The 11,896-nt window shown below is 37.6% G+C and overlaps 1 protein-coding gene across 13 annotated transcripts in view; it reads left to right on the forward strand.

Moving 5' to 3' along the window:
• Positions 1 to 9,212, forward strand: part of SEPTIN10 (septin 10) — a 42,266-nt gene extending 33,054 nt beyond the window's left edge. For 12 of the 13 annotated variants that reach the window (XM_081949508.1, XM_081949512.1, XM_081949507.1 and 9 more), the window contains 3 exons: positions 3,564 to 3,696; positions 5,781 to 5,971; positions 7,930 to 9,212. In XM_081949508.1, coding sequence (XP_081805634.1) covers positions 3,564 to 3,696; positions 5,781 to 5,971; positions 7,930 to 7,945 — 340 coding nt within the window. In that variant the 3' untranslated portion in view covers positions 7,946 to 9,212. Of the gene's footprint in view, positions 1 to 3,563; positions 3,697 to 5,780; positions 5,972 to 6,271; positions 7,878 to 7,929 lie in introns of those variants that run through there. The other variant, XM_081949511.1, reaches the window with a different exon arrangement.
• Positions 9,213 to 11,896: the final 2,684 nt, after the last annotated feature.

The following is an 11,896-nucleotide window of genomic DNA, read 5'->3' on the forward strand; positions in this document are numbered from 1 at the left end:
ATTGATTCTAAGCTTTTGATTCTAATGAATTAACTTATATCAAACCCAGCACCCTTTAAATATAACACAAAAAAAAACATAATGCAATAATAGATCAATATGTTCCCAATTCAAAAGACTCAATAATAGGAGAAACGAATAGTTTTCTTCTGCACAAGAACCCAGAAAGCTACTTGTTTCTGGAGCACCAAGACTTATGCAGGATGGACAAAGAGTGAATGCAAGAAAATTGTGCCCTTAAGTACTCATTTTCTCTATCTTATTGATATTCAGTAAAGATTTCCAACATACTTGCTGCCATAAGATTAAAGCTCTTATACTGCAATTCCAACCATTAAAGAAATAAAGTATGGTTGGTAAGGATAAAACATTAACAGAAGTGGACAATTCGATTATCAACAATTAGATTATCCTAACTGTGAAAAAGAATTGTTTTAACATAGAGTTCAGAAGGTTAAACCCGTGTTCTGCTGTCCCTCAATGATGTGATCATTTATTTATTGAATATAATTGAATATAATATAATCCCTGATTATATGGATGCATCCTTTCACACTGCAACTAATAAGACTTTTTTCAGCAATGGTATTAATTTGGTTTTATTTTGCCTGCATTTTTAGGCACATTTGCTACTTTTAATTCAGTAAACTTTCTCTAGAGGTTTAAACAGGCTTCCCCCCAACCCATTAATTAATTTAATTTATTAAATTAAATAAATTTAATTTATTTTACATTAAAATTAATTAAAATTATTTTTTTAATTTTAAAAATTAAACATGCCAGAGCATAAATTAATCCAGCCACTCTGTAACCTCTGATCAAGTTCCCTAGGAAGGAGGCCAAATTGTTTTTGACCTTCTTTCAGGAAGGCCAGAAAAAATGAGTGCAGTTCTACTATCAGCTTGTTTAATTTATATAACCTTCCATGCAAGATGTGTGGATAGTGAAAAAGTGAGATATGATTCTATAACCCAGCATACAAGGAGGGAAGGAAACAAGTTGTCAGATATAATCACCAGGCTTTCAGTAAAGAATGTTGCCCAGTGAAATAAAAAAAAACTTACATTGTGCTCATATCTCAAGTGAATTAGTCATGGGATGCTATAGCTCAGTGGCTAAGACGCTGAGCTTGTCGATCAGAAGGTCGGCAGTTCAGCGGTTCAAATCTCTAGCGCTGCGTAATGAAGTGAGCTCCCATTACTTGTCCCAGCTTCTGTCAACCTAGCAGTTTGAAAGCACATAAAAAATGCAAGTAGAAAAATAGGGACCACCTTTGGTAGGAAGGTAACAGCGTTCCGTGCGCCTTTAGCGTTTAGTCATGCCGGCCACATAGCTCTTTAATAGATCCCAAGGATGGAAAGTTAGGAGAACCCCTGGCTGCTGCTGTTATACATTAGAGAAAATTCTATTTTATTTAAAATATAAATATCTAAAGATCATCTAATAGGTGTGACTATTTCAGTCGACTAATCTGAATTTATTTAGTAACATTGTGGGCATATAACAGTGAGATGGGAGCCACTTTTCAAATAGCTTTCTTTTGCTTGCCTACTTTGCAACAGCATGTTTACTGGGATATGACTGTTGAAAGAGCATCTAAGATGCCGTCATAATGCCAGGGTATCAGAAGAGAAGCATGTTTTTAACAGTCATTCAGGAAATTTAGAAACATTACTTTTAAAATTAAGAAGAGATTCTTAATAGGCAAATAAAGAAGAGAAAAATAAGCCAGACAATAAGAAGAAAAGAATACATAAAGGAATATTTTTAGAGTTTTTATATGAAACTATAATTTTAGTAAATACATCAGTCAGCTAATGTAGTTAGTTAGATGTCTATATTTTAAATAGAATTTCCTGTAATGTACACCATGTGCTACTACATATTACTATAGCAAGTAAACTTTGTTGCTAAAAGTAATCTTTTAAACCCCTTTTGGAATTTCAAGTCCTTTTTAAAGCTTTTGCTAAATTAACTTCACTATTTTAGCAGAGTTAAATTTCATTTCACTCCATAGACCATATGTCCAAGCCAAATGCATTTAGGATCAAGGCTTAATAACGCACTAAGCACATTCCAATCATGCAAATAATTCTTATTCATACTGTTGCTGCCTATCTCTTTCTAACAGATTTCTTATTGCATCCTGTTTGTACAAGACAATTTTTTATTGTGGAAATATATTCTGTCACATATATTTCACATACATCAAGTACAGAGTTGCATTTGAAGTTTTATATATGTGAATATATTTGTACCCTATTTTCTATTTTAAAATGAGACTGAGGCAATAAGACTATTGAATATGTAACTACAATATTGTTAATATTAATTATCAAATATGTATAGGGTAATTTCTTCTTTGAGTCACTTGGGGACTTCATAATGATTCCACCTGGTGATTCGTGTAATTTTCTTTGCTAATACACTCAAAAAGGTTTGCCATTGCTTTCCTCCAGCATTAAAAAAAAATGCACTCATCTAGGATACAGCTATTGCATTCTGTGGTGGCAATCTCCTATCCATGTAGTAAACAGGTTCAACACTGCTTAATTTGTTGAGATCAACCAAAGTCAGCTAGATGTTCCCTGTTGACCTCCATGTCATATATGTATGCCTACTGCTAATCAAAAATATTATTTGACCCATAGAACAAGATATTAGATTCTGTGTAACAATATTTTTATAAGAGGATGTATGGCAGGGATGTCAAACTCACGTTGTTATGGCAGTGTCATGTGACCTATCAGGACTTTTCCCCTCTTCGCTAAATTGGGCACGGGCATGGCCAGTGCATGACGCATCCGGCCCGTGGACCATGAGTTTGACAGCCTTGATCTCTAGGATAACAACAGGAGTTTGAATTGTTCCTGGGAAGTGAGTGAAATAGTTTTACAGCTGAATGTGAATATTCCCAATGATTATCTCATTTTTATATTTGCAGAATTCATGTAGTTTGCTTCTCCCTGATAGTTTTTGCTCCTGCCTTTAACAATCACTTTCAGACATGACAGAAAAACCAATATATAATCAACCAAAATAAGCATGTAAAAATAACATCAAACTGAAAACTGAATTACACACGATTTTGCATTTTTTTATTTTTTTATTTTTGGAAAAATGGAATGTCCTTGATGTAAGCAAGTCTGTATTTGTTTCCGATCTATCAGATTGCTGAAATCTGTGTTCTTTGGTTGCTTTTGTGACTGATGCTTTTCCTCTGAAAGGCCAATATAGAATCAAATTTTGAGGTGGAAAAAAGTTATGTTTCTAAATTCTAAAGAATTTCTGAATTTTAAATATAATTTGAAATTTGGAAAATGCTATGGATTCCTACAAATAGAATATTCTGAGCATGGACTCTTATTTTTAATGTAAAATAAGTATCAGCCCAAGGCATTTGTTCCACATTTTTGGGATCTCCAAGAGAGCATTAACTTTCTGCAAGAAGGAATCTCTTCAGAGGTACTCTGATATTTTTTTGTTGAGCGCAATTCTGAAATCTTTAAGCATTGTTGCCTGTCACTTAAATGAGGAAAGCTATTTACATTTTATGGCTCCAGTCTACAGGAGACGTATGAAGCTAAAAGACATGAATTTCTCGGAGAATTAGAACGGAAACAAGAAGAAATGAGACAAATGTTTGTGCAAAGAGTCAAAGAGAAAGAAGCACTGCTGAAAGAAGCAGAGCGAGAAGTAAGTATATTTTGACTCTGCTTAGGTGAGTTTGGGTGGTTGTAGAAATTTTGAACAGATTTAATCAGGTTCTCAACTTTGGGGGTGCCTTGTCCTCCTAAAACAGTGTTTTCTAAATGAAACTATCAGATCATGTTTTGTCAGTCATGCCACAGTACCTGGAGAACTTGGATGATGATTTGTACGTGCAGAATAGAGACATGACCTGGCAGAGTTCCAGCTGTGTACATGGAAGCTAGACGTGCATACCCCCAGCTGGATCACTGTCAGAATTCTTCCCTGCTGAGACTGTTCTTGAATAGGGGGCTGTCCTTAACCTCATCTTCTCCTTATCCCACGGCAATTCTTCCCCCTGGGAGTGGGCAGGACCTTGAGTCCTATGGTCCTGCTCCAGACATCTTGACTGCTACTGTAGGAATTGTTGCTGGGACTACAAAAGCTGTAGGGAAACTGAAACCCACTCAGACCAGCAGCTCAAAGAAGGCCATCCTTTCCCAAGCAAATAGTGGATCTGCTCATGACATCATATCCTCTTCCAACCCACCCTGAAAATTCCTTAAGTACATAGATAAGGTATTAACAATCTTATTTGCCTACAAAAAAAATGATCACTCGGTTTCAGCAAGAGAAACTTAGATGTGATTCACTGAACTCCCATTTGATTAATTTTATATGGCCATTGACCACTGAGCTTTCATAAGTATTTGAAAAAATCTACTTAAATGTTTCTGAGTCTAGATTAGGGGTGTCAAACTCGATTTCATTGAGGGTTCTGTTTGACCTAGGGGGTCGGGGTCGATGTGGCCAGGGTGGGCATGCCAGCTTGACATCACTCATGTCAGGGGCACTTGTGCTGGCCTCAGTGCTACTATGGCCTCCTGGAACCCTCTGCCAGTGAAAACATCTCAGGAAGGCTGCATGTGGCCTTCATGAGCTCCGTTTCTGGTTGTAACAGCCTCCTGCAAACTTCTGCTCGTGAAAACAGTTTGCGATGGCCGCACGTGTCTCTCCTGAGCTCTCTTTTCACTGTTTCCAGGGTGGCCCCATGGGCCAGATATGAGCACCCCGCTGGCCGGATGCGGGCTGTGGACCTTGAGTTAACACCCCCGGTCTAGATTAATAAATTCCTACCTCAAATTGTAGTGATCAGACTATGGCAGCATTCTGTGCCTTTTGATTAGGAATCTCAGTCTTACTAATCTTTGCAACCCTTTGGTCTCTGAATGACATATATTTTAAAGTTTCTGATCCTTCTAGAGATTACTGTTCTTTTCAATAGATTAAGAGGAGGTATATTTAGCCCATTTATAATTCCATACAATATTCCAATCCAGTTAATTTAAATGGAACAAAGGTCTTGGCTTCACAATTCTTGACTTAGGATAAGAAAAAAAATATGGATAAATGTGTGCCAAATAGAATATGTGTCCCCAGGCTTAATCACTCCCCCCCCACCAGATAATACTAATAGGTAGGTAGGAGTTTCCCTTGTTTTTCTTACCCTCATAAATTTCCTCTCCAGGATCTAATAAAGGGTTTTACCCTGTTTTGTAAAAAAAACAACCAACAATCAATTTTGTCACAGTTCTGTAGTTCTTGCAGCGCAATGAACATGTTCAGTTAACTTTAACAGTTAATTTTTGGAGGCTGGAGGCATCTAAGAAATATGCAATGATTGCTGTGCATGGAATTATTTTTCTGAATATGTAGACATTTTATCTCTGTGTGACCTGGTTTTCTTGCTGCTTGGCAATAGAGAAAAAAATGCAATGCTGCTATATATTTGATAGAAATTTTTCTTCAGTTTTCAACACTTTAAAAAGAGACATTTGATGTCCTCAAAAGTTGATCTAGTGTATAGTTGTTCAACTTGGTTGTAATCCGTTAAACAGAAGTCAGTTTTTGCATTCTGAACTGTAAGCTAATTAAAGCAACATCTGTATTCAGAGTATTTTAAATCACAGAAGGGAAACAATTATCTTAAAAATCTGCTTCTATTTTTTATTGAGTGTAATTATTGAGCATAGATTTAAGATGAGACTAAACTCTTCTGGTAAAAACAATGCTTTTATGATTTATTTCAGCTTCAAATGAAGTTTGAACATTTGAAACGACTACATCAGGAAGAGAGAATGAAAGTGGAAGAAAAAAGAAAGCTTCTGGAAGATGAAATTATTGCATTCAACAAGAGGAAAGCTGCCTCAGACATATTGCAAGGCAGGCCTCTGCCTCCTACACCTACAGCTGGTTTTAAAAAAGATAAAGATCGGAAAAAGTAAGCAGCCCATTTTGAAAGATTGGAGGAAGGGAACAATGTCTTAAGCCAGGGGTGTCCAAACTTGGCAACTTTAAGACTTGTGGACTTCAACTCCCAGAATTCCCCAGCCAGCTGGGGAATTCTGGGAGTTGAAGTCCACAAGTCTTAAAGTTGCCAAGTTTGGACACCCCTGGCCTTAAGCAATATACATCACTCAGAGATTCCAATGGTGAAAATGATTATTTTAAATTTTATAGAAAAAAAGTTTTGATTAGGCACCTTGATGAAAATACTTGTTTTTCTTTTTATTTCCTTAAGGGATCCAGGTTTTCGGCTTGAGCTCCTATGCTTTGATGTCAGAGATCAGGAAATTGTGAACATAGATGACGAGAGAGCAAAAGAGAAGTTAGAAAGGGACAGATACCATCACAGGGATTCCCAGCAATAGTCTTTGGCTGTAATCCACAAAGGTTTCAGTGGTTAGGGACTGATAGTAAGTGACAGAAACAGAACCGTATGTTGAATATTTTTAATACTTAGAGGAAGCTGTTTATCCAGTCTAAAAATTATTGGTACTACTCGCATTCAGATGTTATAGTTTCCTTACTATGATTCAAAATATTAAGTAGAATTTTTTAAATCCTAAAGGTTTATTGTGAAATGGAGTGCAGCAACTGTGGTGGTATTCAAAATCTCAACTTCACATTGAACAATATTCATTATGTTTAGTCTTACAATTCTGTCTTAAACTGAGGGGCAGAACAATCCAGAGTGAAACTGCAGGAAGTGAGAGAATCAAGACACCCAAGGCAGAAAAGTAAAGATGCCTTTTTTAATAGACCCTTTTCTTGCAGTCCAGTTTATTTTTCATTATCGTTTTTTGTACTTTTTAAGAGTACTATTCTAACAGCAAAAAGTTTCCCAATGCTCATCCTTAGATGACACGGAGGAGAAATCAAATTAGGTCCTTTCTGAGACTACAGGCAGTTCTCAACTTGCAACCATTCATTTAGTAACCATTTGAAGTTATAACAGCACTGGAAAAACAGACTTTTGACTGTTTTTTACACTTACAACCTTCACAGCATCCCTATGATTTACATAACCAGAATTTGGGCACTTAGCCATGGCATGCATTTGTAACAGTTGCGCTATCCCCGGGGTCATGTGATCACCATGTGTAACTTTCCCAGCTGGCTTCTAACAAGCAAGGCCAATGAGGAAGCCAGATTTGCTTAACAACTGCAGTGATTTGTTTAACAATTGCAGTGTTTCGCTTTAAAACTGTGGCAAAAAGGTTATAAAATGGGGCAAAACTCACTTAACAACTGTCTTACTTAACAACATAAACTTTGAGCTCAGTTATGATGGTAAGTCAAAGACTACCTATATTATTTCTGTGGGCAACTAAACCGGTCACTCTGTCAAAAGAGATGAGATTAATGAACATGACTTGGTCATCCTGGTTCCTTATAAATGTTCCCAAGCTGACTTCTTAATAATCTTCTGCAGAAGGTTGCTTTGTATTGATGCCAAATTGATTGCTTTCTCCTCATTTTTGAAGATGAAAGCAACTGTCCCTTCTTCATTTCTAAATCTGTCTTTCATGATTCAAAGATCACAGCAAGGGTTCCAAGAAGATATCCACAAACTCCTTCAGGACTTTTGTATGTTATGGTTCTGCTTCTGGGGACCTCAATTTCGATACCCATAGATTTATAGTTTGATAACTATCTCTTTTCTTACCTAGGATTGCCACTCCCTCCCTTAGTTAACTGCTCTGGTTAGGTCTGGAAACATAGTTCCTACTATGGGACAAAATAGAAATAAAATAGGAATTGTGAAGCTCTGCTCTATTTCCATCCTACCATGTGCAGATTATATATCACCTCTTCCTGTTTGCTTTTACTCCTGATAGATACTTTAAGATACATTTTTTGGCATTGTAAAACTGAAAAATCTTTCTTTTCTTTCAGCACCGGTTTTATGTGAACTGGAGAAGAAATTGTTCACAAAATCTGAGAGGAAGAAAGATGGATTGATACCTCCTTTCTTTTTCTTAACGTGTGTTCATTGGAAAATTGACCGCAGCAACCGCATTAAAATATGTAATCAGTTCTGCATCCTGTCCTATAGGTTGCTGTCAAATTAAGAATTCACTCGAATGGACTTATTATTTTTTCCCCCAGCAGCTTGCACTTAAACTATGTACTTTTGCCAACAGAAATGCACATCAGCCTTCTGTACCAAAGACCACCATGCTATGAACTCTTGTGCTTTGGATCTGAAGGCAAATGACAGCTTCAGAGTGCATTGGGGCATAAATCTAGCACAGGTCTGCAACTTGCTTTCCTGCCACTGCTCAGTGAGGGAGGAGAACAGCTGCTAGTTGCAAGGAGAGCTTTAAGGAAGAGCAGGGACGTGCCACCTTCATGCAGTGCAGGCTCAGAAGCTCCTTTTGCCTTAGAATCTAAAGCACACCAAAGCCCCGATATAAACAACTTTCATTTAAGATACGAATACTGTAGTATAATAGTATTCACTGACTACACATTATAATTGTTTTAAAGAATTTGTGCCTTTTTGATCTCTTAGCTATATAACCTTTAAAGTGCCTTTTATTGAACTGTATAAAATATGTAAAACAATATATTTTAAAATGTGCACTTTGCAATTTTGTAATGATGACAAGCTTTAGAGTTAAAGTGGATCATGGTTGCCTTTACCATTGCAGTATTCATGCAAGCGCAGACATTACTTGAAAACCGATACTGAAAATTAACTTGGTTGCAAGGGTGTCTTCTCTTTAAGCCACCTTCTCTCATCTATGGCTTAATTACACAATATGAAGGCTGGGAATGGTCATGTTAAAAATTAGATTGGGTTTTAAGAAAAATTCGGACAACTTCATATTCATTTAAACATGTCCTAAGTGTCCCTTGACACGAAGCCTTCCATCAATTTTAATTCTTATAATTTAACATTAAGTGGTAGAAGAAGAAGAAAATGAACCCCCCCCCCCCCAAGTGAGCTTGAATAGGGTTGAATCCCATGCTTGCTTACTTGGACAAAAGTTCTGTTCTTCAAAGAAGCAATAACTTGATTTTGAAGTTATCCATTACTTAGGCAGCCAGTAGTTCTGGTGCTTCCTGTTTACTAATAAATATAGCAGTTGCTTATGTAATCCTCATAGATTTCTGCTAATTATTTTATAAAACACATGTAGCTTGACAAATAAAGTTATTTGGTTAAACAATTAGTAAGTATTCCACGGTGCAATAGTGCTTGGATTTATTGGGCAATAGAACTGTTCTTCCCAGTCTCACTGCTTTGCAAACTACCAGTCAGACACTGGAGCCATCAATCGTACTTTAGTACTTCAAAGATGAGAGAAATGTATTCATAGGCACTGAAGAAAATATTAGTTGGATGGCAAAATTGTCAAAACTATCTAAAATCCTGTTCGGATAGATTATTCCCTAAGAAATAAGATCAATACTAGTTTCCTAGATTTTTCTCCCAACTGTGTGTTCTCTTATAGAATTTTCTTTTGAAAGCAGTTATGAATTCCAGAGGGTGCCCTTCATCTTGTGCTCATGCTTCCTAAGGGCCATGATAGCTTTTCAATAACATACTAACAAATTGTTTTGTTTGTTTTGTTTTATTGGATTTATATGCCGCCCTTCTCCCAAAGGACTCAGGGCGGCGTACAGCATTAAAAAACACATATTACAAAACTTAAAAGAAAATTAGAAACAATCCAAGAAACAAACCGAATTAATATAACACTAACATTTTAAAAAATTGGATAAAATTAACAGGCCAGGCCGGCTTGCTGGAAAAACCAACTTTTTAGGGCGCGTCGGAAGGACCGGAGTACGGGGATTATGCGAAGCTCCGGGGGCAGCTCATTCCAGAGAGAAGGCGCTCCCACAGAGAAGGCTCTCCCCCTGGGGGTCGCCAGCCGACACTGTCTGCCTGACAGCATCCTGAGGAGGCCAACTCTGTGGGATCGCACTGGACAGTGGGAGGCTACTGGTGGCAGTAGGTGGTCTCACAGGTACCCTGGGCCTAAGCCATGGAGTGCTTTAAAGGTCATAATTAGTACCTTGAATCGCACCCGGAAAACAACCGGCAACCAGTTCAAGCCTCCTAAAAGGGGTGTAACATGGGAGCATCTAGGTACCCCCATGATAACCTGCACGGCCGCATTCTGGACCAGCTGAAGCCTCCGGGTGCTCTTCAAGGGCAGCCCCATGTAGAGAGCATTGAGTAGACCAGGCGAGAAAGGACGAGGGCATGAGTGACTGTGCATAGAGCATCCCGATCCAGGAAGGGGCGCAACTGACCTACCAGGCGAACCTGGTAAAAGGCCCCCCTGGTCTTAGCTCTACTAATTCTTAGCTCTACTAATACTCTTTGGTATAAATCCTACATATTAACTCTATTGCCATCTATATTGGCTTGGTTCCCATAAACCTATGCAATGACTTCCATTTTGCTATAATTGTGACCAACGACTAGGGGTCTCAAGTGAAGATGCACTACACGAGCGTTGTGATAAGCAATTCCCTCCATAGATATCAGGGAAGTTGCTAACCTTTCCAGCAGTTTATAGAATTAGTGCATTCAGAGGATCCACACAAGCATTTTGACACCGGTGCTCATATAAGCTAGCTATAATAAAATGATGGGTACACGTATTGATTCTGAAACAAGAATAGTTCCAAAGAATTGTGACGATTTCCCTTATAAAGTAGTTATTTATAAAAGTAGAGCGAACAGATGAATTTATATATAAACTTTCAAATTCCACTGAGTATATTTAGATAAAAAATTGAGGGTTTGCCATTGTTTGGGATAAAGAGAGCTTTTGATGCAGGACGAGACAGTAAACAACCTAAGGCAGGTGGCTCACAGCCTTTTCATGCAGACTGACATTGCAGAAACAATAAAGGATCCCATGTCAAGTCCCTGAAGCAACTCTTATTAAGGTTATTTTAGGCCATGGGTGTCAAACTGGCAGGTTACAGGCCAGATACGTCATGCACAGGCCATGCGCACCCCAGCTCTGCAAAGAAACGTGATATGTCACATGATGGCAATGTGACACGGCAAGTTTGACACCTGTGTTTTAGGCCCATTATGCTGACAAAAATGAGCTTAACTCCCTTTTTTTTCTTTTAGCAAAAATAAAATAGTAAAATTCCCTGCACTTTCTGATTCCAAACATCAATGGTGTGCTTTTAAACTACAGCAACACAGTTGCAATATTTCATGATTACTCAACAATGTTGCCTTCTTAACCTTTTTAAACCAGATTTCCATAAAATTCTTTATTGAGAAAACATTTTCAGTACTATCCCAAGTGAAGAAGTTTGAACACCTCTTATATATATATATTTCATGAACTTTAGCCAGCTTTTCCGCTGCTGAGATGATTCACGGAATTTCTTTGTTGACTAGAGTTCCTTGTACGTTGCTTTTTAAGTTAGGCATAGAAAGATCACCGAGGGGAATTTCCCTTGCATTGTTACGACTGCAAAGGGAGTCATCTGAATTTCCTCTGGGAGACATTTAAATTTGAGCAGATGAAACCCTGGCAGGTTAAGCTAATTAAATGTAACCGTTGGGATCGAGGGCGTGGATTAACACTGAAAAATGATTGAGCAAGGTCTCCACAAAATAGTTCATGACATTAGTTACAAATGTGAGTAAAATCACCTACTTTGGTAGTTCTTTATTAGCATTTAACATGGGGAAATAAGGCTGACAAAGAGTATTGGAAAAGATTATATTTCATGTTGCAATGTTACAAAAATGTCTAATAAGGGGACATTTATTTCTCTTTTTTTAAACTCCCATTTCAAAATAACTGCCTAGTAATCACCAGCAGATGCTGCTCAATAGCCACAAACTCACTGCTTTATTCCAGTATCAATG

The sequence above is a fragment of the Natrix helvetica genome (assembly GCF_964273705.1).
Source record: "Natrix helvetica genome assembly, chromosome: 3".
In the NCBI taxonomy this organism is placed as follows: Eukaryota; Metazoa; Chordata; class Lepidosauria; order Squamata; family Natricidae; genus Natrix; species Natrix helvetica.